The 23289-nt window shown below is 40.2% G+C and overlaps 1 protein-coding gene across 6 annotated transcripts in view; it reads right to left on the minus strand.

Annotated features, from left to right (window-relative positions):
* Positions 1–23289, minus strand: part of DUS2 (dihydrouridine synthase 2) — a 54659-nt gene that overhangs the window by 23403 nt on the left and 7967 nt on the right. Inside the window, exons 2-8 of one of the 6 annotated variants that reach the window (XM_084645114.1) lie at positions 21927–21997; positions 20631–21461; positions 15831–15876; positions 10102–10193; positions 8625–8668; positions 7500–7564; positions 1889–1932 (exon numbers count right to left, since the gene is read on the minus strand). In XM_084645114.1, coding sequence (XP_084501240.1) covers positions 1889–1932; positions 7500–7564; positions 8625–8668; positions 10102–10193; positions 15831–15858 — 273 coding nt within the window. In that variant the 5' untranslated portion in view covers positions 15859–15876; positions 20631–21461; positions 21927–21997. Of the gene's footprint in view, positions 1–1888; positions 1933–7499; positions 7565–8624; positions 8669–10101; positions 10194–15830; positions 15877–16294; positions 16520–20630; positions 21462–21926; positions 21998–23289 lie in introns of those variants that run through there. The other 5 variants (XM_084645115.1, XM_084645113.1, XM_084645116.1 and 2 more) reach the window with 5 other exon arrangements.

Here is a 23289-nt window from a genome sequence, read left to right on the forward strand (position 1 = left end):
TATTGAGGAACAGATTTAATTCAAATACCTGGTAAGAAGTACTGATTGCATATACTGAGGATAACAGGTGCAAAGGTTATAATTTTAAATGGCAATGGCAAGCTGCTACTAAGTCATCCCTTCAGTCACCCAACATGAGAAAAATGTTTTTACACTACACATTAAAAGGTAACCTGTGTGTCTAAACTGAAGACACCCAATAGCAATAAAAGTAGAAGAACTTCTTGCAACACACTTTAGAAGCAATCAACCCATCTGCCTTTCAGTAAATAGACAACATTTTTATCAGCCTATGAAGATTGCTTCCATAAACTTGCATCTTCTCTGTCAAGAAGAGTGCTCTGACTCAGATAGAGACAAAATTATTGGCCATATAAGGACAACATATTTTTGGTTGTGTGAGATTAAACTCTTTAGACTGAGGTCTCATCTCCCTTACACACAAAAGTACTAATCACTAAATCCTGACAGTTTCATCTCCACATTCTCTCTATTACCACTGTTAAAACCTTTGGTGGATTCTCTGTAACTTGATGTCTTTAAATCATAACTTGAGGACTTCAGGTTATGGGTCTCTTACAGGAGTGCGTGGGGATGAGTTCTGTGGCCTGCAATGCGCAGGAGGTCAAACTAGATGATCATGATGGTCCCTTCTGGCCTTAAAGTCCATGAGTGTAAAACTTCATCTCATGCCTTACCTACTGCAACCTCTCCCACTCCGGTCTTTTCCACATTCCCCCAGTGGGTAGAGCACTGAACTGGAACTCAGATCTCTGTACTATTCCCAGCTCTGCCATGACACGTCACCGCTCTGTGCCTCGGTGTCCCACTTTGCAAAATGGGGATAAGGATACTGATCTCCTTCTTAAGGTGCTTTCAGATCAGTCCCCTTGCTCTGCTTCCTCTGACTGCTGGAAGAGAAAGGGATAGCCCCAGTGTACTTAATTCTCCTAACTCTTGCCTTGAATGGAGCCATACACTTGCTTGAGAAAGCTCCCTTCTACTCCACCGCCCGTTTCCTGTCTGTCACCCCACTCCTAACTAACTACTGGATAGAAGGGAACTACACTCTGACTTTCAGGAGGGATCCCAACAGCACCCTTTCTTCATACCAAATCATTTGCTCAGTGTGTACTCCTGTGATTTACATTCTAAACGTTTTGCCTGAGGCAGAGGAAAAGAGGAGTCCACTGCCCAGACCCTTACCTGACAAAAGCCACATGGAGAGCCGAACAAGGTCATTCAATGTCACTGCTCAAAAGGTAATTTGTAACTTTTTGTTGGCATGTGGAACTATAGTTTAAACACATCAGCTAAGGTTGATTGCTATCATATAGAAGCAATTTGTCTGACATTTAAGGAATGTTATATTTTCACTTGAATATACTCAGTTTTCCCACTACTCCTCATTGAGCCAAATCTTAAGGCTATATAAAAGAGTTCTTGCAGAGCTCTCCCAACGTGTAGGCCATTGAAAACTAAACATTGTAAAGCTACTCAGGGGCAGGGACTGTGTCATGCTGTTGTAAAGTGTTTGCTGTGCTTTGTGCTAGAATTAAACTAAAAATAAAAGGTTGTCAATGACCAGAAAAACAGAAAATCCAACTACAGCACCAAAAGGTGCAAGTTTAAAAATTGAAAAGGAAGTCAGCAGCAATATTGTTGTTCCTGTGGCTATAAAGGAAACTAAACCAGCAGTATAATCTAAGTAGATTTCATTTGAACCTGCAAAACTTTAGACATTATTCCATCCCTTACTCTCCCATATCTGCTTTTCACACAATTCTCTCTCACTCCAATAAATCCAGCAGCTCAAGAATTACTCAATTATTGTACATAAGCACCATATTTTCCTAGGCACAATAAAACCAACAAACTGGATACTTACACACTCAATTTTGTCAGGATCAGACAGCAGCGCTGCTCCCATACCTCCCTGGGGAAACACATGGCAATAGAATAAATTACAGACTGGAAAACATTAAAAAAAATCAACACTTTCTTCATTTTGTAAGAAGCATCTTGCCCAACGGGAAACTACAGCAAAACTAAATCCTCCCATACAAGAAAAATGTTTTCATGTAAGCACGAATTGCTTTGTTTCTTCCTATTAGATGATAAATTTCATTCATATGTTCTCCCTAGCACCATTCAATTGATTGATGAGCCCTAAATGTCAATGGTCCCAATACAGTCTGCCATACTATGTACCTACACAAAAGGAAGTGGCAGCACAAAACAACTACTAATATTTTTAAAATATAACTTTCCACTCCTCTAATTTGGATGTTCTTCCTCGATCACCCTGTCTACATACACACAGACACCCAATCAGCTAGCTGTAAGTGTTAACATTAGATCAGTTTGGAAATTTTTGGATGGAATACTTTTCTGTCAGAAAAAGCAGATTCACTGAAATCAAAACCAGGAACACACTGATTGCGGCAAAACTTCCTCCAGAAACCAGGCAGGTTTCTGGTTGTTTTCCTGCTGTCTTGCCTGTCCACTGTGACAAGCTGTCAGGGAACATGCCAAAAAATTTCTTTTTGCATCTTCTGAAAATAATTTTCTTCAGTATTTCCCTCCTGCAAAATTTTTAATATTTTTGTCCTTTCATCCTGATTAGAAAGATATGCAAGTTTTTCAGAGAAACACTGTTTTCTACCCAGTTCTAGTTAAGATACAGAAGAAAATATTAAGTAAAAGAAAACAACACTGATAATATTATAATGCCATTTTGTAACTCAATGATGCACCATGGCCCAAAATACTGTGCTGAGAAAATACCACCTTATTTCAAAAACTCAGCAGGAATGGGCGGAGGTGGGAGTGGGAGGATTGGGCAATAGAGACTGGTGATGAAAACAGAGACATAGAAAAGATTAGGACTGTTTAGTTTAGGGAGAAGATGAACAAAAGGAAGGCACACAAAATAATGTATGGTATAGAGAGGTTCTGATCTACCCTCTCACAATACAAGAGCAAGGGAACAGTCAATGAAATTAAAATGCAACAAGTTTAAAAATAATAAAAGCAAGTATTTGTTTGGAGAATACATAATTTACTGGTGCACCTCATTGTCACAATCTATTGTCGAAGCCAAGAGTTTAGCAGAATTCAAACAAAAGGATTAGACATTTATAAAGATGAGACTATCCATAGTTACAATAGATAAAACACACTTTTAGAAGGGATATAAACTCTCATGCTTCAATGGATAAGCCAACAAGTGACCAAAAGGGGTTAAGAAGAAACTTTTCCTAGGAACTGGATACTCTATAGTTTTACACTGTAAGTTTTCTTGCACAGTCTTCTGAGTCATATGATATTCACCACGGTCAGACCCTAGATAAGGGACTAACTGGAGTGTTTAAGTTAAGATGCCTTATTTCAAAGCAACTTCTATGTTCTTATGTTCCTTAAGTCATCAGTGTCCACAGCTAACACAATTTTCGGCATGGGAAAAAACACTATTACCCATTAATATCCCCTGCAGAAGGTCACTATGTTTCTTTGGTTCATCTACTATAAAACAGACCTATTGCACAGCACAACTCTACCTTTCTTCCATCTCGCTAAGGTCATGCGGCCTAAAACAAACACCTTTCCTTTTCAAACAGTCTGACAAAAAGAAATGTTCCAGAAAACAGGAGTCCTTTCAGACATAAGTATCCTATTCCTGTTGCTTGAAAAATAGAAAAAAGAGCTCTGCCTGCACCGCAAAACAGAGTCTGTGCAATATCAATACACATTACAGGGACATGTTTGGCAATGTGAGCCTTGGCATTTTTATTATTCCCCACTTTACTGGCAATGTTTTCAAACCAGCTGGAATACTAGAAGGTCTGATTTCAAACAGCTTTCTAAGACTATTCACAGGTTAGCTATAATAAAATACCACAGAAACTGGTCTTAAGCTTTTAGATGAAAATAGTTAAGGGTTTTTTTAATATGGATCTAGCTAAATGAACACTGATCAGCAGGTTAAGTCCAGATTTAACACTCACTTATCCCAACATTATAATAATCATATGGTAAAATACTCCACATTCTAATATAAACTATACAGAATGACAATGTTTAATTATTACCTGTGAAGCTGCTTTGTCTTTTCAGTCTCTGCAAGATGAAGCCTGAAAGCTACATCTCACAGGAGGTTTATTAACTATGCCAACAGCATTAAGGACAGCAGGATATAGTGTTTTAACACTGTAACCAGGCTCTCTCTCTCCCTCTCTCTGGAATGAAGTCATAAGTCATTTTGTGTGAGCTTCAGCTCTTTGCTATGACAATCGCTGCAACATTTCTGCATTTTCTTCTGCTTGTGTACCTGACATTAAAGTGGAGCAACATGGCCTGTTAAAAGCTCTATTTATACTTCAGCTGGTTTAGAAATGTCAAAAAGTTAAAAATTTAATTTAATGCAAATTAACCTTAGAAGATTTAGGATTATTTTAATGTTGCATGTGTAGGGGTAGTGTTTTGATTTGTTCATTCCCAACATATTTATTAAAACTAACCAGTTACATAAACTCAGGCTTACAAAACTGTCATTAAAGTTTACTTGCCTCGATCTAAATCTGAGCCACTCATCTTTACTATGCCAAGGAGGAAAATATTATACTCATCCATCAAGGAATTTATTTGCCTCAGGAAAGTGGGAAACTATGTTTTGTAAGGTTGATTTAACTAAAATTCTATTTAAAATGTAGTAGTCAATATTGCAGATCATAATTTACAGAATTCTTTTATATTCAGTGACATATATTCCTACATTTTAAAAAAGTTAAGTTTCCTGGGCATGCCACCACTAAAAATCAAGGAAATCACCAGTTAAGCAACATTAAATATCCATACTAGCCTCCCTTCAAGACCATGTCCTTTCAGTAAAATATAAGAGCAAACTTGCAAAATGCTTAAATTAAGAATATGCTTATGTATTTTGCTGGATCGGGGTCAAAATATCCAAAGCACACAAGATTTGTCTATGTTCATATAGTCTTTTGTGCTGGTTTCACTAAATTGGTTTAAAATCTCACCTTAAGTTGATGACACTGAAATTTTTTTATACCTACAGGAATTCAGACCCCACAACTCCACAACAACCTTCCCCTTCCAACATACAATCACCCAAAATCACATATCCATTACCTGAAAATGGTGCAAAACCTAAATAAGTCCCCAGCAAAATTAAAATATCTTGCTGATACTCTTCAAACGACACCTGTATATTTAAAGAACGATCTTACAATTACCATGGAATAGACCAATACAGATTATGTAATTAAAAGATTGCCAATAACACACGAACAAGGGAGCCAAATTAAGGTTGCACAAGCAACCTGAATTTTGCAATTTCCTAACTTTTTTTTTAATATTAGCAAAACACTTCCTCCTAACTTTGTTCTTGGAAATAGCTGAATCTTTTTCGATAGAACTTTCCAAAAATATTCTGGTTGAGGCAGATGACCAGCATAGAACATTTCAACCTTAAATTTCCAACTGAAAACAGTCTTACAATTAGAAAGCATTAGAAAACCATGACTATAGGCATTGTTACCAGCCGTCTGTGTAACCTATCAATCTTAAAACATTCTCTCTGATTACAACATATTCATTTAATTCAACAATTGAAGATGATGGTAAATTTCTTATTATAGTTTCAAAATGAAAACCACTATCGTGTACAAAAAATATTTTATCTATTCTTCTCTTGTAAAGAGACGTACCAATTTTGTTCTGAAATACGTTAACATGTGTATCCTAAAAATTATGATTATCCCCATTTATTTGCAATTTTATAGCAGAAAGAATACTGTTCACAATTCAGCTACAAACTGCTCAAAGGTATCAAAATCTGATTTTCAGACCCAAAATATATAATCTATATTTAAACTTTTTTGTTACTTCTGTCCTTGATATAATTCCACAGGATAAACATTACCCTGTTATAAATAACCATAAATAGATTAGCATATGAAAATGTCATATGGACAATAGGAACTGATCAAGAATTATATTTTAATGAAATTGATCATTCTATTCAAATGTTGTGGTTTTACTGTCTTTAAAATATCATTGATTTCCAGTTAACTGGTTATTTAGCAATCATTTTATTGTTAAAGATTATTTGTGTGATTTAACTAATCAGCATCATTTGGTACTAATGAATATTTGGTATTTATTTAATATTAATGAGCTGTAAATATAAACATGAAATTTTCCTCCTCAATAAAATAGATTTTTGGTTCTGAGAAAGACAGTATTAATTCTCTTTGCTATCTCTTTATTTAATAAAATAATTTTTATATGAAGCATTTTGAGGTGTTCCTTTTTCATGTTAAGAGTGGAATAAATATTAGTTTTTTCTTTTATAACTGACAGTGATAACAGCAATTAAAATACCAATCAATGTTAATGCTAATTCTGATATCTAGTTAAAGGATGCTGCAAGTCAGACTCTTTTGCATCACCCTGCTACAATAGAACTGATCCAAAATCCCAATATATTTCACTTAAAGGAAGTTGAAATACCAAACTAAATTTCTTTAGCCAACAACGATAACCAGAAGGCTAAGATTTTGGGTTTTGTAACCCTCCAATAGAGAACTGAGATGCACTGAAATCAGGGGTCACTTAACACCTCTGTCCCCTATCCCCAGAAGCATTATATCTACTTGGAGCAAAGCTTCCCTGCTTTTCTGTTCATACAACAAGCTAATTATTCCTGTCAATAGGTTGGCCTGATGAACAGCCACCACGTGCAGCTTTCTGAAGCCGTGGCATCCCTAAAGATGAAATATTGTTTAAGCTGAAAAGAACCTTCCAATTATGATGCCATGCTGGAGAGCATTCTGGCAGCCTTTCATTCAGCCTAAGTGAGGGAGCAACGAAATTCCCTTTTGTTTAGTGATAATAGAAACAGGGGGATTGATTGAATTGCAGTGGAGGAGGGTAGGGGCACCATAGCAGGTAAGCCAGCAGACAGCGAGAGAAGCACTTTTAACATGGCCCTAGGAGAAAGCCGAGAGAGAAATTCTTTTTGAGCAGAATACTGGTTGGAAAGAGACTTGAAATTCTGTTCAAGGAAACTGCCTCCTCTTTGTTCCTACTGTGTTCAGGGAAAGATGACTGCATGTACATTTTTTGTAAAAAAGCAGGATTGCACCTAAGAAATACCTGAATTTCATTCTCCTGCTAATTTAAAATAGCCTGCAAGGCCCCAAATTTTGACAACAGATCAGGGAAAAGGGAGCAACAATAAAATGGCTGGCCTGATGATTCTAATGGTCTGGACAAATACAGTTGCCCTTATTTCTGAATGTTAAGAGATCACAGTTGCAGCCAAGAATAGAATGACTCATTGCAACTATAAATAATTGAACATTCAGAACAGAGAAAATCAAATAACAACTTGCCAGAACCAGAAAAGCAGAACATGTGTTGCATCCTGTGCCTGTAAGCAGGAAAAGAGAATATTTAAAGGGATTAAAATCAACCTGCCTTCGTAGAATATTCTTTTGGACAGCCCATGTTGATATCAATCCCAGCTACATCATTCTCTCTGAAAAGAAAAGAACAAAAAATCCCCACAAATATTTCAGACTAGAAAAGGAAAAAAGCATCTTGCCAGAGAGCCTGCTTAAGTGAGTTTTCCATCCCCAAGAGGTTTAAATGAGAATTTGAAGTTTGGAGATTTTTTCCAAACCTCTGAATCTTTTCTTTTATCTCCTCACTAGTTTAAATTTTGTGTATATTTATACAGTGGTCTCCAAAACCACTTCAATACGTATATAAGAATTTCATTTGCCCTTATGGAAGAATTCAAAGACTCTTACTGACTCTTAGGGAACAAACATAGTTAGGATGTTCTCCCTACAAATTCATACCCTGCAAAATATTGTTTTATATCATTTTAAAAAAATAAATAAGAAAAATTTCTCATGATTTCTCAGGTGATTTTATGTGGGTTTAAAAGTTATATTCCTCACCACTGAAGCAAAACTTCTACTGTTTTTCTTCTGTTTAACACACATCCAGTTGAGAGCTTTAAAATCACAAATAACACAAGAAATTGGTCAACAGGGCTTTATCAGCAGGTGTGCAGCATCACAAAAAAAAACACGCTGAGGACAGAGACCTGGCATGCCTATTACAAAGTTGCACAGCAGTCACTAGCATGAAAAGTAATTGCTTGAGCAGCTACTGCCTTGAAAAAAAATCATTACTGCTAATGGGAGCAGGAGTACAGCCTGTTCATGCTGTTCCCCCACTGATCTTTCTAGATGGCGAAATCTGCTGCAACTTGCTGAGCAGTTGCTTCAACGCTTAGTCGAACTTTTGTTTACCCTAGTAGCTCTGCTAATCACACAGGACTCTCATACCTTACTTCTGACCTCTAAAAATATTAATTTCCCCTTGAAGACTTATAACTAACTAACTAACTAACTACCACTACTACTACTAATACAAATAAAAAAAATACATCAAACTGCATCAATGCCTGGTTTCAAATGATAGCTGCATTTGGATAAAACTGAAAACTAGTCTTTACAAATTAAATTACACCCCAGCAAGCCACAGGGAAAGAAATTATTTTCAGGTAAGATTCTATGAGAACTTACACAAGCTTGGCTACAGCCAAGGCTCTCTCAGCATCTGCTGATCCCTGTGGGGCAAAAAGGATAAAATTAATATTTGTTCACTTGATTCTGTTTTATAATAAATGCTTTTGTGTAGATCGGGGTGGCCAACCTGAGCCTGAAATGGAGCCAGAATTTACCAATGTACTTTGCCAAAGAGTCACAGTAATAAGTCAGCAGCCCCCCATCAGCTCCCCAATCCCGCTCCCAGTGCCTCCCACCCACCGGCAGCCTCGCCGATCAGCACCTCTCCCTCCCTCCCCGCAACTCCTGATCAGCTGTTTCGTGGTGTGCATGAGGCTCTGGGGAGGAGGGGGAGGAGCGAGGGCACTCAAGGCTCAGGGCAGGGGGCAGGAAGGGATGGAGTGGGCAGGGCCTGTGGCAGAGCCAGGGGTTGAGCCGTGAGCACCCCCTGGCACATTGGAAAGTTGGCATCTGTAGCTCCAGCCCCGGAGTCGGTGCCTACACAAGAAGCCGCATATTAACTTCTGAAGAGCCGCATGTGGCTCCGGACCCACAGGTTGGCCACCCCTCGTGTAGATATACATATTTTATACACTTTTTAGAGTGGGTATATGTATAATATGACAGAGATCCACTACTCAGTAGCAAAATTAGTCAGTTAAAGACAAATCTGAAGCCAGCATAGTGTGTGAAGTTAAGAATGTACTTAAATCTTTGCAGGATCAGGGCCACACGTTGTCCTGCATTTTAAAAGTCAAAACTGAATTTGTTTTAATCTAATAAAAACATTATATTCACAATAAATATTGTCCCTTTTTTCTTCTAAATGTGCAAATCTTAGCTGAACCACCATGACACAGATATGCCTAAACTGAGACCTGTGTAACTGTAGCTCTGTAATCCTTGCCCACCAAATGTTGCTTGGGTTGTCTAAAACTTGTATTATCTGGGGCGGGAACAATGTTCTTCTTTCTTCTGTGACTTGTATGGCATTGTGAAATGTTAAACATCACTGTTATTTACAGGATTGACACATGCAAATGAACCAGTTAACTGAATGAATGAACAACAAAAAATGTTGATAAAAAAAATGTTAAATGTTATTAAAACTACAAAACACAAATGATGTCTAGCTATGAGTTCTATTTAATGAAATTACAAATGATGGTAAGATCACATTTCACTGTATTTTAGTTTTGGTACCAGTATGTTTGAACACATAGCTAAGATGACATGGTGTAGAAATAAGCTACATCTGTGGCCCACAATATACACATTGGTCACCTATTCTGTGTATGCTTGTATACAATTAGTTTAGAAATCTTGCAATGCACTCAGTGTGAAATTAGAGTCCAGAAAGATTAACACCGGTTGAGAAATCTGGGAGCTGCTTAACATCTGACACAGAGCTACATTTAGCTATATCTAAACAGTACAGTGCCAATAAAATTAATCTACTTTGATATCAGAAATGTAACTGTTCTTGGTGTCTTACCATTTGAAAGACAACACAATCTCTCTCTCTCACACAGGTTCTGAAAACAACTCTTTCGTTCGGAGCTACAAAGTCCACTGTTTCAAGCACCTCTACATGAAATAGGATAGAGAGACAAAAAATGGGAGAAAATAATATAGCTAAATATAATCACAAAATAAGCCAGCCGAAGCAATTAAAAATATACAATGTGCATATAAAATGAAATTCTACCAAATAAAACTGTACACCTCACTGTCAGAATCAAAGTTTATCAAGAAACAATGCAGAGTTGAGTCATATATGCAAAATCAGCTAGACTGAAAAGTTCATTAGGTTGTCATACAATGGACAATTAAGCATTACAACCAATGCTTCATCCCTCACACAGATATTTGTGAAAAACAGTGGTTTTAGAATCAGGGCATGAAATGCAAGACTTACTGCTGAATGTCCTAGTTCACGAGTCTAAACTATTAACTTGATGTTATTGAAATTTTAACAAAACTTGTTTATGAAAGCAGACATAGAAATAAATGAGTTATTTCCCTGAATGGCTAGAGCAGTTCTTCTGCTCTGTCTGTTAGTAACGCACTTTGGCTAGCTTTTCTAAAGACAATTTTATGTTGAAATATGTATTTTTTAAAATTCCTTGGTCAATGCTACTAATATAACTGTACGCTTCTGCAATGCACCTTAAGCCAACCAGGGGGCTGAAACTGATGCAGAACCAGAGGCAGCCTATTTGGCAGGCTGTGCTTACCAACAGGAACTGACATGGACTTTTATCTTCTGCACTGGCTAGTTTCCTAGTCCAGCTTAAGGTACTGATTTGGTTTTTAAAAGCCCTAAATGTCTTACAATCTGACTACTTGAGGGACTGTCCATGTCTCTCTCTCATGCCGTACTGATCCACCCACAATCAGCGCAAGAACCTGAACTGGATCTCTCTTGATTTAGAGGAGAAGCTGATGGTAGAGCCTTCATTATGAGGCGGCCTCAGCTTTAAAATCTAGCCTATGTTCTGGAAAAAATAAAACAAAAAATAGGTCTGTTGATTTTCAGGCCATGCCAAGGCATTTGGAGAGAGAGAGGCTTAAGGATTAAAGCCTGTGTAAAGATGTGTAGTTCCTGGGGTAAGCAACAGTCACTAGTTTTATTATTTGCCTTTGTGAGCTATGTCAAAGACACTTGGAACGTTAACATTTAGGTTAATAGGTTTATAGGTTTAATTTCTTTCAATTTCTAATAAGAGCGAGAAGTAGTTTAAAATGTGAACCTTTAATATTCATTAATTTCTCTCACCTTGCACAATGCATGTGAACTAGTCACTTTCACTCTCCAGTTCTCAATCACCAGACATAACGCTGCAGTGTTGCTTATGGACACCCCAGGAGAATGCTGGACTCCAGACATCTCCTACCGTTACCCTATACTAGAATTAAAACGACTTGAATCCAATTGAAAAAAATTCAATTTTTTTAAATCTTGTTTTTAGAAAACATTCTGAGCCCAAGCTAACCTGATGGCATCTCAAATTTGTGTAATTTACTGAAAGCATACATAGCATTCTTCCTCTCCCCAAAACACTGCCAGGTCCTCTGGGAAGGACCGCAGCTGTGATCACTACTGCAAAATCCATGTGCTAAATCCAAAAGGATTACGGCAGTATTCTAAAACATTTGTGAAGAGAGGTATGGTACAGCAAAACAGTGACTTGTATTAGCCTACAGAAATTACCAGATTCTAAAATTTTCTTGATAAAAGGTCTTAATGAGAATTGCACATGCGTTATGAAGCCTTGAATTTAATACAGTGAATTCATTTGAGTATAAAACAATTGAATTTAACTCCATGATCAAGACGAAAACAGACAAGCCACTGAGAAGCTGTAAGTAACATTGATTCAATGGTTTATTTTTCTACTCGTTCAGACTGAATATTTTTATAGATTATTATATATCAAAATACAGTAACTAATTTTACCTTTTCAAAACTGCTGATATTCCTATATTAAAGTGGGCTGGATCAAATACCTCAAACGTCCCCTTTTCTACTCCCATCATGGGGCCAAATTAAACCATGGTTTAAGTAGGAGCAGTTCCATTTTGGTTTCAATGGGAGTAGCACCCACTTATGCCAAGGCTCAATTTGGCCTATGTTCATTAATCTAGGTGAGCGGTTCTAAAAACGTGGCCACAAGCAAATGTCTCTCCTCATCCAGTTTTCCTTAACCACTTGAAAGCAGTCCTCAGGTGCCAAATGCACCCATAAAACACTATACTGGTTCTCATGGAAAATGGCACACAGGATTCTGAGGTGTAACTGAGGACTGGCTGCAAGTAGTAAATATGGGATCACAGAACAGAAAAAGTGATTCAGTGTGGGTTAGCAGAAGGATAAAAGGTTGAAAAACCATAACTCCAAGTGTTCAAAGTGAAAGCTGTGACTGCATAAATGGTGGAATCTCAAGTAGGAGTAGAGGTTATTTTACCTCAGTGTTAGGCACTGGTGTGACCGCTGCTGGAATACTGTGTCCAGTTCTGGTGTTCACAATTCAACAAGGATGTGGATAAATGAAAGAGGGTTTAGAGAGGAGCCACGAGAATGATTAAGGGATTACAAAACATGCTTTATAGTGAGACTAAAGGAGCTCAATCTAGAGTTTAAAAGAGAGACTATTAAGGGGTCACTTGGTTGAAGTTTATACAAGAGGAACAAACATTTAATAATGTGCTCTTCAATCTAGCAGAGAAAGGTATAACACGACCCAATGGTTGGAAGCTGAAGCCTGACAAATTCAAAATTGTAAAAAAGGCAGAAATTTTTTTTAACAGTGGGAGCAGTTAACTATTGGAACAATTTAACCAGGGGTTGCAGTGGATTCTCCATCACTGACAATTTGAAAATCAAGATTGGATATTTTTCTAAAAGATACGCCCTAGGAATTATTTTGGGGAAGTTCTACGGCCTGTGTTATATAGGAGATTAAACTAGAGAATCACAATAGCCTTTTCTGGCTTTAATTCCATTAATCTGTAAGTTTGATGGGGGAAAAAAATACAATTTTCTAGCCAATAACTCTCTAATATAAAAATTAGCAAACTGACTCCAAGGTTGAGTTGGAACATTAAAGAATTTTATTATGCAGCAGCAGTTTTCATGTGATTAGCTGACAGATGCCACCTAGAACGTCCTAATGAAAAATAATTATAAATACAGATGAAATAGATTGACATCTGGTGTCAGCAACTAAGGAAAACAAATGTGGTCTTTTAGCAAAAATAAGAATAATATTAGACAAAGTATACTAATACACCACACCATATACAAATTCCTTAGAAGTCATAATTGCCAATTTCACCTGACACCTTTAGGATGAAAGTGCCAGTCCCCCTTTATCTCTTAAGATCCTCTCTGAAGGGCAGAAGAGGTGTATAGAGCATTGTGGGGATCATTCACACTGGGATGAATCTTATTTCTTGAAAGCATATACCTGTAGACTCAAATTTTATCTGCTTTCAGAAGGGTCAGTTAAGCCCTTCTCATTCAAACTGTTAACATAAACTGGGTCATCTTGTAATGATTTACACAGCAAAATTCATTAGAGCCAACAGGACTATATTAACTATATAAATCTACACAGAATGTGTTCCATCCAGTCCATTAATATGTATGCTCTGCCTTGTTTCTAGTCCAGTTCTTCACCCCTTTCATGCAGTCACCACTCATTATTTGAAATGTATGTTGCAGTAGCACCTTAAGGGCAACCAAGTTAGGACCCTATTGCATTAGGCACTGTACAAAAGTGGAAGCCACTATTTTAGTTGACTATTCTGAAACGTAAAAATTGACGTACACCTTTGTCACCCCATTGTCATTTTCAAACAATTCAGGTGTATCTTATCTTTTCTTTTCAACTAACTTACTAAAACAAACATTTATGAAACAAAACAAATCAAGACCCAGCTTGCTACATGTTTACATGATAGTCAAAAATTTCACCATGTGCTTTTCTGGGTTGTACAGCACCATTACTGTGATATTCACCATTATGTACCTTAAAACAGTATAGAAATTGTAGGTTTTCAGCTTATGAATGGGGAGAGGGGCAAGCCAAATAGCCAAGGCAAGAGCTCAAAAAACTGACCTACACTGAGAATAGCTCTATGTTAAAGACTATTATCCTTGAGTGTCCCTCTGAGCTATCACATTAAAGAAGAGACTGCTTGGTATAGTTATTTGTGAATGTTAGGGGGCTTGATTCTTTCTTTTATACCTCTATAACTAGCTAAATAATAAACATATACCTAAATTCTTAAAGTATAGGCCTTTACAGGCAGGCCTGCATATCTATATCCTAACAGCGAACATGAATGTTTGTGTGTTCCAAGGTCTGTTCTAATAATTGCCTCTAGGTTTTCTCATAAAAAACAACAACCCAAAACCCATTGTATTTCAGATTTAATACTTAAATCCTTAATCAGAAGACTACCTATATATGTGATGTAGGTCACTGGAGTTCTCCCAATTTAAAGTTATTAAGGAGGAAGTTTATTCAGCACCAATGAGTTTGAATACATAGAGATAAAACACAGTGTACATTTAATGGAAATAAGTGCATTGAGTGCACTTAAAACCACCTCAGTTTAAATGGTAAAAGGGCACAAAATTGTAAATGCGTTAATTTGAATCTATAATTCAACATAAATGCTCCCAATGTTTCCTCAATAGAGCTGGTCAAAAGCAGAAGTACACTTAAAAGGACTTCAATATTTTCTACAAGAGTTTGTAAGTCATTTTAATTTTGCAGGTTTTGAAATGGAACAATATTTTCTTTGAAAATTTTCAGTTTCAAACATTGCTCTCTTAGTTTAATTTTTCCTTTAACCCCCATTTCACAACCCCACTGTAATTTTCTTCCTTTTTCCTCTCCCCCCTACCCTTTTCCTTTTTTTCCCCCCACCCTTTTTTCCATTTTGCCAATAAAAGGGGAAGGGGAAAAAGGAGAGAATAGGGGGTAACTTTAAAAAATACATTAAAAAAGACTAGTTATTTTTCCAGTTCAGTTGAAAACCAGAAAACTTGGGAAAAAATCCCACATTTTTGGTGCTAATTTTCCATTACAAAAAGGAGATTTTTTTATTAAAACATTTTGCATTCAAAAAATCGACCAGCCCTCGTCTTCAAATTCTATCTGTAAACATTACTAAAAATGCTTTCAGTCCTGTTAGCTGCATACATCCATTGCAAAGCAAGCTGGAATCTATTCTATATTATGTGACACCAACCAAACTATCAACTAAATTTCAGTTATGGAAACTTTATTACTGTTATAACAGAAAGAACTAAAACCTGACCAAAAAAAAAAAAATCCTCTGTAAGCTGAGCAAACTGACCCAGTTGTTGGAGAACATATAAACTCATTTCATTCTTTAAGCAAGAAGTCATTTTAGAAGATTTCACCAATTATGTGCAAGTTGCTAAAAACAAATTAGATCTTAACCTTTTAGTTTTAATAATGTAAGTAATTATGAATAACAGTAATGAAATTATTTTTTTTCCATTTTATTTTTAACCCAAATGTGTCCCTCTAACTCTTTATTCAATGGAATGGGAATATTAACACCTCTTGTAGCTACTGCTTAAGTGTCTCTAGCTACCAAATCAACAAAGTAAACGAGCATTTCTCAGCATTTACTGAAGAAAAATGGTACTTGAAAGTTTTTATCAAAATATATTGTACTTGCCATTTACAACTCTTTTGCACTGCACCATCTTTATGTCAATCAGCTCCTTAGAATAAAGATCAGAAATATATGCAAGTGAATTAAAAAAACAAAATAAAAATACACTAGCATGTTTATCAATGTAAAATTGGTTAATTTGCCTCTTATGACAGATATTATAGTTCAGCTCTAGAGAAACAGCACAAGAGGACATGAATGAAAATTAAAGAAACACTGTAAAATACAATAGTTTATGACCACAATTAGATTTCATAACCATATGTACAGAAATGTTATAACAGCAGACTAGATCAGTGACCCATCTAATCAACTATCCTATGGTAATTCTAGAGCTTGGGGCAAAAAGTGACCAGACACCTATAGCCAGGAGACTAATCCTATCATGCAGAGGCTGATACAAAAGGGGGCAACCTCTCATCAGCAAAGTCCAGTAGCATTACCTTGATGAGAAGCCCAGGACCCACCTCTCTATATCGGAGAAACTCTGCAGTTTCCTGGAGATATTCTCAAATGCTGAAAGAATCAGATTTTACTGACAACTTTTCTCCATTTCTTCACTATCCAACAGCCATTAAACGAGGCAACAATAAATATGATTTTTTGTCTTTGCTCAAACTGCACCTCTACCCCGATATAATGCGGTCCGCGGGAGCCAAAAAAATCTTACCGCGTTATATGTGAAACCGCGTTATATCAAACTTGCTTTGGCCCCCCTACTCCTTGTCCCCTGACCGCCTCCTCCAGAGACCCCCTGTCCCTAATCACCCCCAGGACCCCATCCCCTACCCAACCCCTCTGCTTCCTGTCCTCTGACTGCCCCGACACCTATCCACACCCCTGCCCCCTGACAGGCACTCAGACACCGTGGCTGGGAGCTGGCGGAGTGGAGCGGGCTGGAGCCAGGCTGCTCCGCCTCCATCGCTGCTGGTGAGTGTGTGTGGGGAGGGATCCCTTCCCCCAAGCTCCCTCCCCCGAGCAACACAGCTGGGGCCAGGGTGAGGGAAGCGGAGCGGGCTGCTCCCAGCCCCCCGCTAATCCCCCGGGCCACTCTGGGTCTGCGGGGCCCGCAGAACAGGACATTTTCATATCCTGTGATAATTTTGAAGACTATTACAATGGCATTCCACAATCAACATAAAGGGTCTGCCAGTATTTCTATTACAAAATCAATTTTTCAGGGCTTCTAATTTGGATGGTAAAGCTGCAGGCTGTAACTATAAAAAGTGTCTCAGCCTGGGAATTAAAATGTATAGGTTCTTTTCTGCAGGCTTCTGTGCTGGAAACCAAAGCTTCAAGACCCCAGACCGCAGGAAGCCTAAAAGGATGTTTTGGCAGCACAGACAATCCACAACACTGTTTTGCCAAGGAACTCAAAGTCAGCAGGTACAATCCAGAAAACTGGCATGGGCTGCCAGTAAAAGGGTATGCTTGGGCAGAGCATCTAGAGTATGAACTGATTCAGCTGCTTCCCCAGGACTGGGACACAAACCTGCATTCAGCTCTTAACTCTGCCAGACTTTCAGCATGGCCTTGGGCAAGTCATCTGTGTCTCAGTTCCCCATCTATGAACTGGGGATGATTTGTCTTCTCTGGTCTTCTCTACACAGGGACATTCAGGAGAATGAACTACATTCACTTCTAAAGTGAACTACAATGCAGGGGGGGAGCCAGGGATAGCTCAGTGGTTTGAGCATTGGCCTGCTAAACCCAGGGTTGTGAGCTCAATCCTTGAGGGGGCCATTTCAGGATCTGGGGCAAAAATTGGGGATTGGTCCCGCTTTGAGCACGGGGTTGGACTAGATGATCTCCTGAGGTCCCTTCCAACCCTGATATTCTATGATTCTATGACATGAAAATTGTGCATATTAAGGGAAGAAAAAATATTGTAGCAGATACTTGTCCAGGCAAGAGGGTTATGACCAAAAGCCTGCAGAATAGCTGGTGGCTGACTATGCTGTTTCATTGTAAGGGGTGTGTGTGTGATCGTCAGAACTTCTTAATGCCAATTGGCAAAGGGCTCACTGTTCTGTAAAAGCAACTTCTATCAGGCCAGACAAGCTCATTACACCTAACATACTGCTTTCATAGTATTTATCCATCAATATACTCGTGGGGGGGGGGAGTCTGTGGGACTGTGCACCCATGGATGCAGTTTTTTTGGGCGGTTGCCCCCCTCCAAACAGAGGCAAGGCATGGGCTAACATGCCACTGCGCCCCCCTCATTCCACAAGCGCAGAGCTGCCCAGCTGAAGGAAGCTGTATCTCAGCTCCCACTGACTGCAGCTGAATGCTGCCTCTTGGGTCCTAGTGCCAGTCAGACACCATTTCTGTGTGCTGAGAGGGAGCCTTCCTGTTTTCTACTCTGTGCAACAGTGAGTGCCCGCGGTGGGGCTGGGTTGGGGGGGTGGGGGAAATGAGGGAAAGGAGGGTAAAGGGATGGGGGCAGAGGCAGTGGGAAAGGAAGGGGGGTTGGAATGGGGGAGGGGGATGGAGAAGAAAAGGGGATAGGAGAATCGCTGGGGGAAGCTGGAGCCCGGCAGGTGGCATCCGCTCGGCAGAAGCTGGTGCTCCTCTGTTAAGCAGGCCCATCAAACCTTCATCCTGACAAGCCCAACCCCCCTACACCTGGACCCCTCCCCTCACAACCAGACCCCCACCACACTGATCCCCACTCCACCAAGCCCCACTCCCCCAGCAACCAGACCCCCCAACTGAGCCCCCTCACACCCAGCCCCCCCTCGCCGAGCTCCATCTCCCCACACCCAGCTCCACGCTCCTGAGCCCCAACCACCTTCACCTGGATCCCCTGCAGAATGCCATTGATCCTGTACCTGGAACACCCCAACAAGCCTCTGTGCATCCTGATCTCCCACTGAGCCACCCACACCCAGATTGCCCCGCACAGAACCCTCTCACCCCACACCTGGATCCCCCCACACTTGGATCCTGCTATTGTCTCAGGGTCAGGTGAAGCCTCACTGCTGAGTCTCTGTACTGATGGAGGTTGGAACTTCAGCGTGATCTCCCACCTCAATGCAGCTAGTGGCCTATGCTCCCCATGCCATGCTGGAGAGACATTTATTTATTGACAAATAAAATTTGCAGCATTTTGCAGAATTTTAAAATATTGTGTGCATAATTTTTTTTGGCGCAGAGTTCCCGGAGGAGTAATCAATAGCATCTTGCAAGGTATTAAATGTAAGGTATCAAATGATACACCCTTCATTAATTAATCATTGTGAAATGAACGTATAGACACTATATAAGGAGTTACACTTACACACTGAAGATACGTTTTAAAAGCTGTAACATGGCAGAGTTCATAAACAAGTTCTTTGCCTGAAAAAGCATGTTTAGTCACCTCTCTCTGTTTCAGATGTAAGCTAAGCATTATTATTCAATACAATGGAAGCCCCATGTGTATATGCAACCAACAAGGGGATGTGAAATTATCAAGAAGAGTAGATTAAAATCAGAGAGCATTTCAAAAGGTTTACTGAACTATAACTGAGCAATAAGTGCGAAATTTTTGTTATCAATTCACAGAGGAAATTCCTTGAAGGGTGGGGGGTGTTCATGAAAGTTCAGATCCTTGTTTTGACTGAAAACCAGAAGCTCTGTCAAAGACTGAATCCTTGGGAGAAAATCAACTTCATTACACAGGAACTGGAACTACTAATAAGTGTAGACCTAAGATTTCATTTTATGTTTTGTTTTATATATGTAACCATTTCTATTTATCAGCCTTATTCACTATCTTTTAAAGTTTTACTATAAATATATTTCAGTGTTGCAATGTTATTAAGGACCAGATCCTGAGTTGTACCAGTCAAGCTGTGTGTACACTCTCTGTTTGGGGCCAGCTTACCTGGTAATTTCTGAGAGCATTCAGAGACAGGAGTTGGAAACTGCTACTCAAGCCAAGATAGTGCAAGTTTCTCTACTCTGCCTGGAAGGCTCACTCCCAGAAGTACTATAGACAAACCCCATAATGCTAGCCCACTTCAATCCTTTGCCTCTCCTCCAAGAATGCTAACAAGTGTGAAAATTAGAGGTAGTTCTGGTGATGGCTTTTGTTCATAGACAATTTTCCATTTGCAACTAAAATTAAACCACCACGTTCCTTTCATTGAGGCTCCCAAACAGTGATCAAATAAACTTTCATGACCAACCTGTGCTGGATTCAAATGGCAACATAATGAAAGGCTCTATATCTACCAATATCTTGAGTCATCTATTTCCTCTTAATGTTATTTTTTAATTAAGGAAGTGCATGTGTAGCCAATCGGTCCATTTTATCATTCATTTATTAAGTGTTGTGTGATTTTATAATTAACTCATATGCTATATCATAGATAATCATTGTATGCTACATAGATTTCAATTGTAGGATTATAGAAGTATAAGAATGATCAATAATTAGAAGTGATAAGTATGTATTAGATATCTGAGGCCTGGTCTACACTACGAGTTTAGGTCGAATTTAGCAGCATTATCTCGATTTAACCTTGCACCCATCCACACGATGAAGCCCATTTTTTCAACTTAAAGGGCTCTTAAAATCGATTTTTTTACTCCACTCCCAATTAGGGGATTAGCGCTGAAATTGGCCTTGCCGGGTCGAATTTGGGGTACTGTGGACACAATTCGACGGTATTGGCCTCCGGGAGCTAACCCAGAGTGCTCAGTTGTGACCGCTCTGGACAGTACTCTCAACTCAGATGCACTGGCCAGGTAGACAGGAAAAGGCCCGTGAACTTTTGAATCTCATTTCCTGTTTGGCCAGTGTGGCGAGCTCACCTGCACAGGTCACCACGCAGAGATCATCATCACAAGAGACCATGCAGTCCCAGAATCGCCAAAGAGCTCTAGCATGGACCAAACGGGAGGTATGGGATCTGATCGCTGTATGGGGAGACAAATCCGTGCTGGCAGAACTCCGCTCGAAAAGACGAAATGCAAAATATTTGAAAAAAATCTCCAATGGCATGAAGGACAAAGGCTATAACAGGGACCTGCAGCAGTGCCGCATGAAAATTAAGGAGCTCAGGCAAGCCTACCAAAAAACCAGAGAGACAAACGGCCACTCCAGTTCAGAGCCCCAGACATGCCGCACTTCTATGATGAGCTGCACGCCATTCACCACTACCCCAACCCTGTGCTTTGACTCCGTCCCAGGAGTGGGAGGCAACATGGAAGTGGGTTTTGGGGGCGAGAAAGATGATAATGAGGAGGAGGTTGGAGATAGCTCACAGCAAGGAAGCGGAGAAACTGGTTTCCCCAACAGCCAGGATCTGTTTATCACCCTGGACCTGGACCCAGTACCCCCCGCCCCTGAACCCACCCAAGGCGGGCTCCCGGACCCTGAAGGCGGAGAAGGGACCTCTGGTGAGTGTACCTTTGTAAATATGATACATGGTTTAAAAGCAAGTGTGTTTAATGATTAATTTGCCCTGGCATTCGCGGCCAGTTCAGCTACTGGGGATGGAGGATGGAGCGGAAATCCTCCAGGGACATCTCCATAAAGCTCTCCTGGATGTACTCCCAAAGCCTTCGCAAAAGATTTCTGGGGAGGGCAGCCTTATTCCATCCTCCATGGTAGGGCACTTTACCACGCCAGGCCAGTAGCACCTAGTCGGGAATCATTACAGAACAAAGCATTGCAGCGTATGGTCCTGGTGTTTGCTGGCATTCAAACAATATCCCTTCTTTATCTCTCTGTGTTACCCTCAGGGGAGTGATATCATTCATGGTCACCTGGTTGAAATAGGGTGGTTTTAGTAAGAGGACATTCAGAGGTGCCCGTTCCTGCTGGGCTGTTTGCCTGTGGCTGAACAGAAATCTTCCCTGCTGTTAGCCACGCGGTGGGGGGAGGGGTGAAGCCATCATCCCAGAGAATTGGGTGTGTGGGGGGGTGGGGGTTAGTTGGGTTTCTGCTGCACATGAACCCGGAAACTGCAGCCCGTCCTTTTAAATTGCCAACCCATTTTTAATGGGCAACCCAATGGCGACTTCGTATGGGAAACGAGGGCGCTGCTGTTTGAAGCCATTCCCACATGTTATGAAAGTTAAAGAAGCCAAAAGACTGTGGCTTACCATGGCTGCCTGCAAGCCGAATTCTACTGCCCGGCCCTGCATGAGTGATCTCTCACACCAAACCGGCATACCTTCAATAAGAGGCAAAATACGACCTTGTAATGAAAGCACGTGCTATGTAATGTTAACAGCAAGGTTTACCATGAAAGAGTGTACCCATTGTTCTATAAAATGTGTCTTTTTAACTACCACTCTCCCTTTCTTTTTTCCCCCTCCACCAGCTGCATATGTTTCTCCTTCCCAGAGGCTAGTAAAGATTAGAAGGTGAAAAAAACGCACTCACGATGAAATGTTCTCTGACCTCATGCTGTCCTTCCACAATGCCCAAATGCACATTCTACCACCGTTCTGCACTTGCTCAGCCTATAGTTGAACAGCTTCTGACTACTGTCCAGGGTGCATGTGTATGGCTTTATGAGCCATGGCATTAAGGGGTAGGCTGAGTCCCCAAGGATAACTATAGGCATTTCAACATCCCCAACGGTTATTTTCTGGTCTGGAAAGTAAGTCCCTTGCTGCAGCTGTTGAAACAGACCAGAGTTCCTGAAGTTGCGAGCGCCATGTACCTTTCCCGGCCATCCCACGCTGATGTTGGTGAAACGTCCCTTGTGGTCCACCAGTGCTTGCAACACCATTGAAAAGTACCCCTTGTGGTTTATGTACTCGCTGCCTTGGTGCTCCGGTGCCAAGATAGGGATATGGGTTCCGTCTATCGCCCCACCACAGTTAGGGAATCCCATTGCAGCAAAGCCATCTACTATGACCTGCACATTTCCCAGAGTCACTACCCTTGATATCAGCAGCTCCGTGATAGCGTTGGCTACTTGCATCACAGCAGCCCCCACAGTAGATTTGCTCACTCCAAATTGATGCCCGACTGACCAGTAGCTGTCTGGTGTTGCAAGCTTCCACAGGGCTATTGCCACTCGCTTCTCAACTGTGAGGGCTACTCTCATCTTGGTATGCTTGTGCTTCAGGGCAGGGGAAAGCAAGTCACAAAGTTCCATGAAAGTGCCCTTACGCATGCGAAAGTTTTGCAGCCACTGGGAATCGTCCCAGACCCGCAGCACTATGCGGTCTCACCAGTCTGTGCTTGTTTCCCAGGCCCAGAATCAGCGATCCACACCATGAACCTGCCCAATTGACACCATGATGTGCACACTGCAGGGTCCCGTACTCTGTGAGAAGTCTACGTCCATGTCCTCATCACTCTCCTCACTGCGCTGCAGTCGCTTCCTCCTCGCCTGGTTTCACTTTTCTTGCAGTTATGGTTCTGCATATCCTGCTGGATAATGCACGCAGTGTTTATAGTGCTCACAATTGCCACAGTGATCTGAGCAGGCTCCATGTTCCCAGTGCTATG

Source organism: Lepidochelys olivacea (genome assembly GCF_965140295.1).
Source record: "Lepidochelys olivacea isolate rLepOli2 genome assembly, chromosome: 12".
NCBI lineage: Eukaryota > Metazoa > Chordata > Testudines > Cheloniidae > Lepidochelys > Lepidochelys olivacea.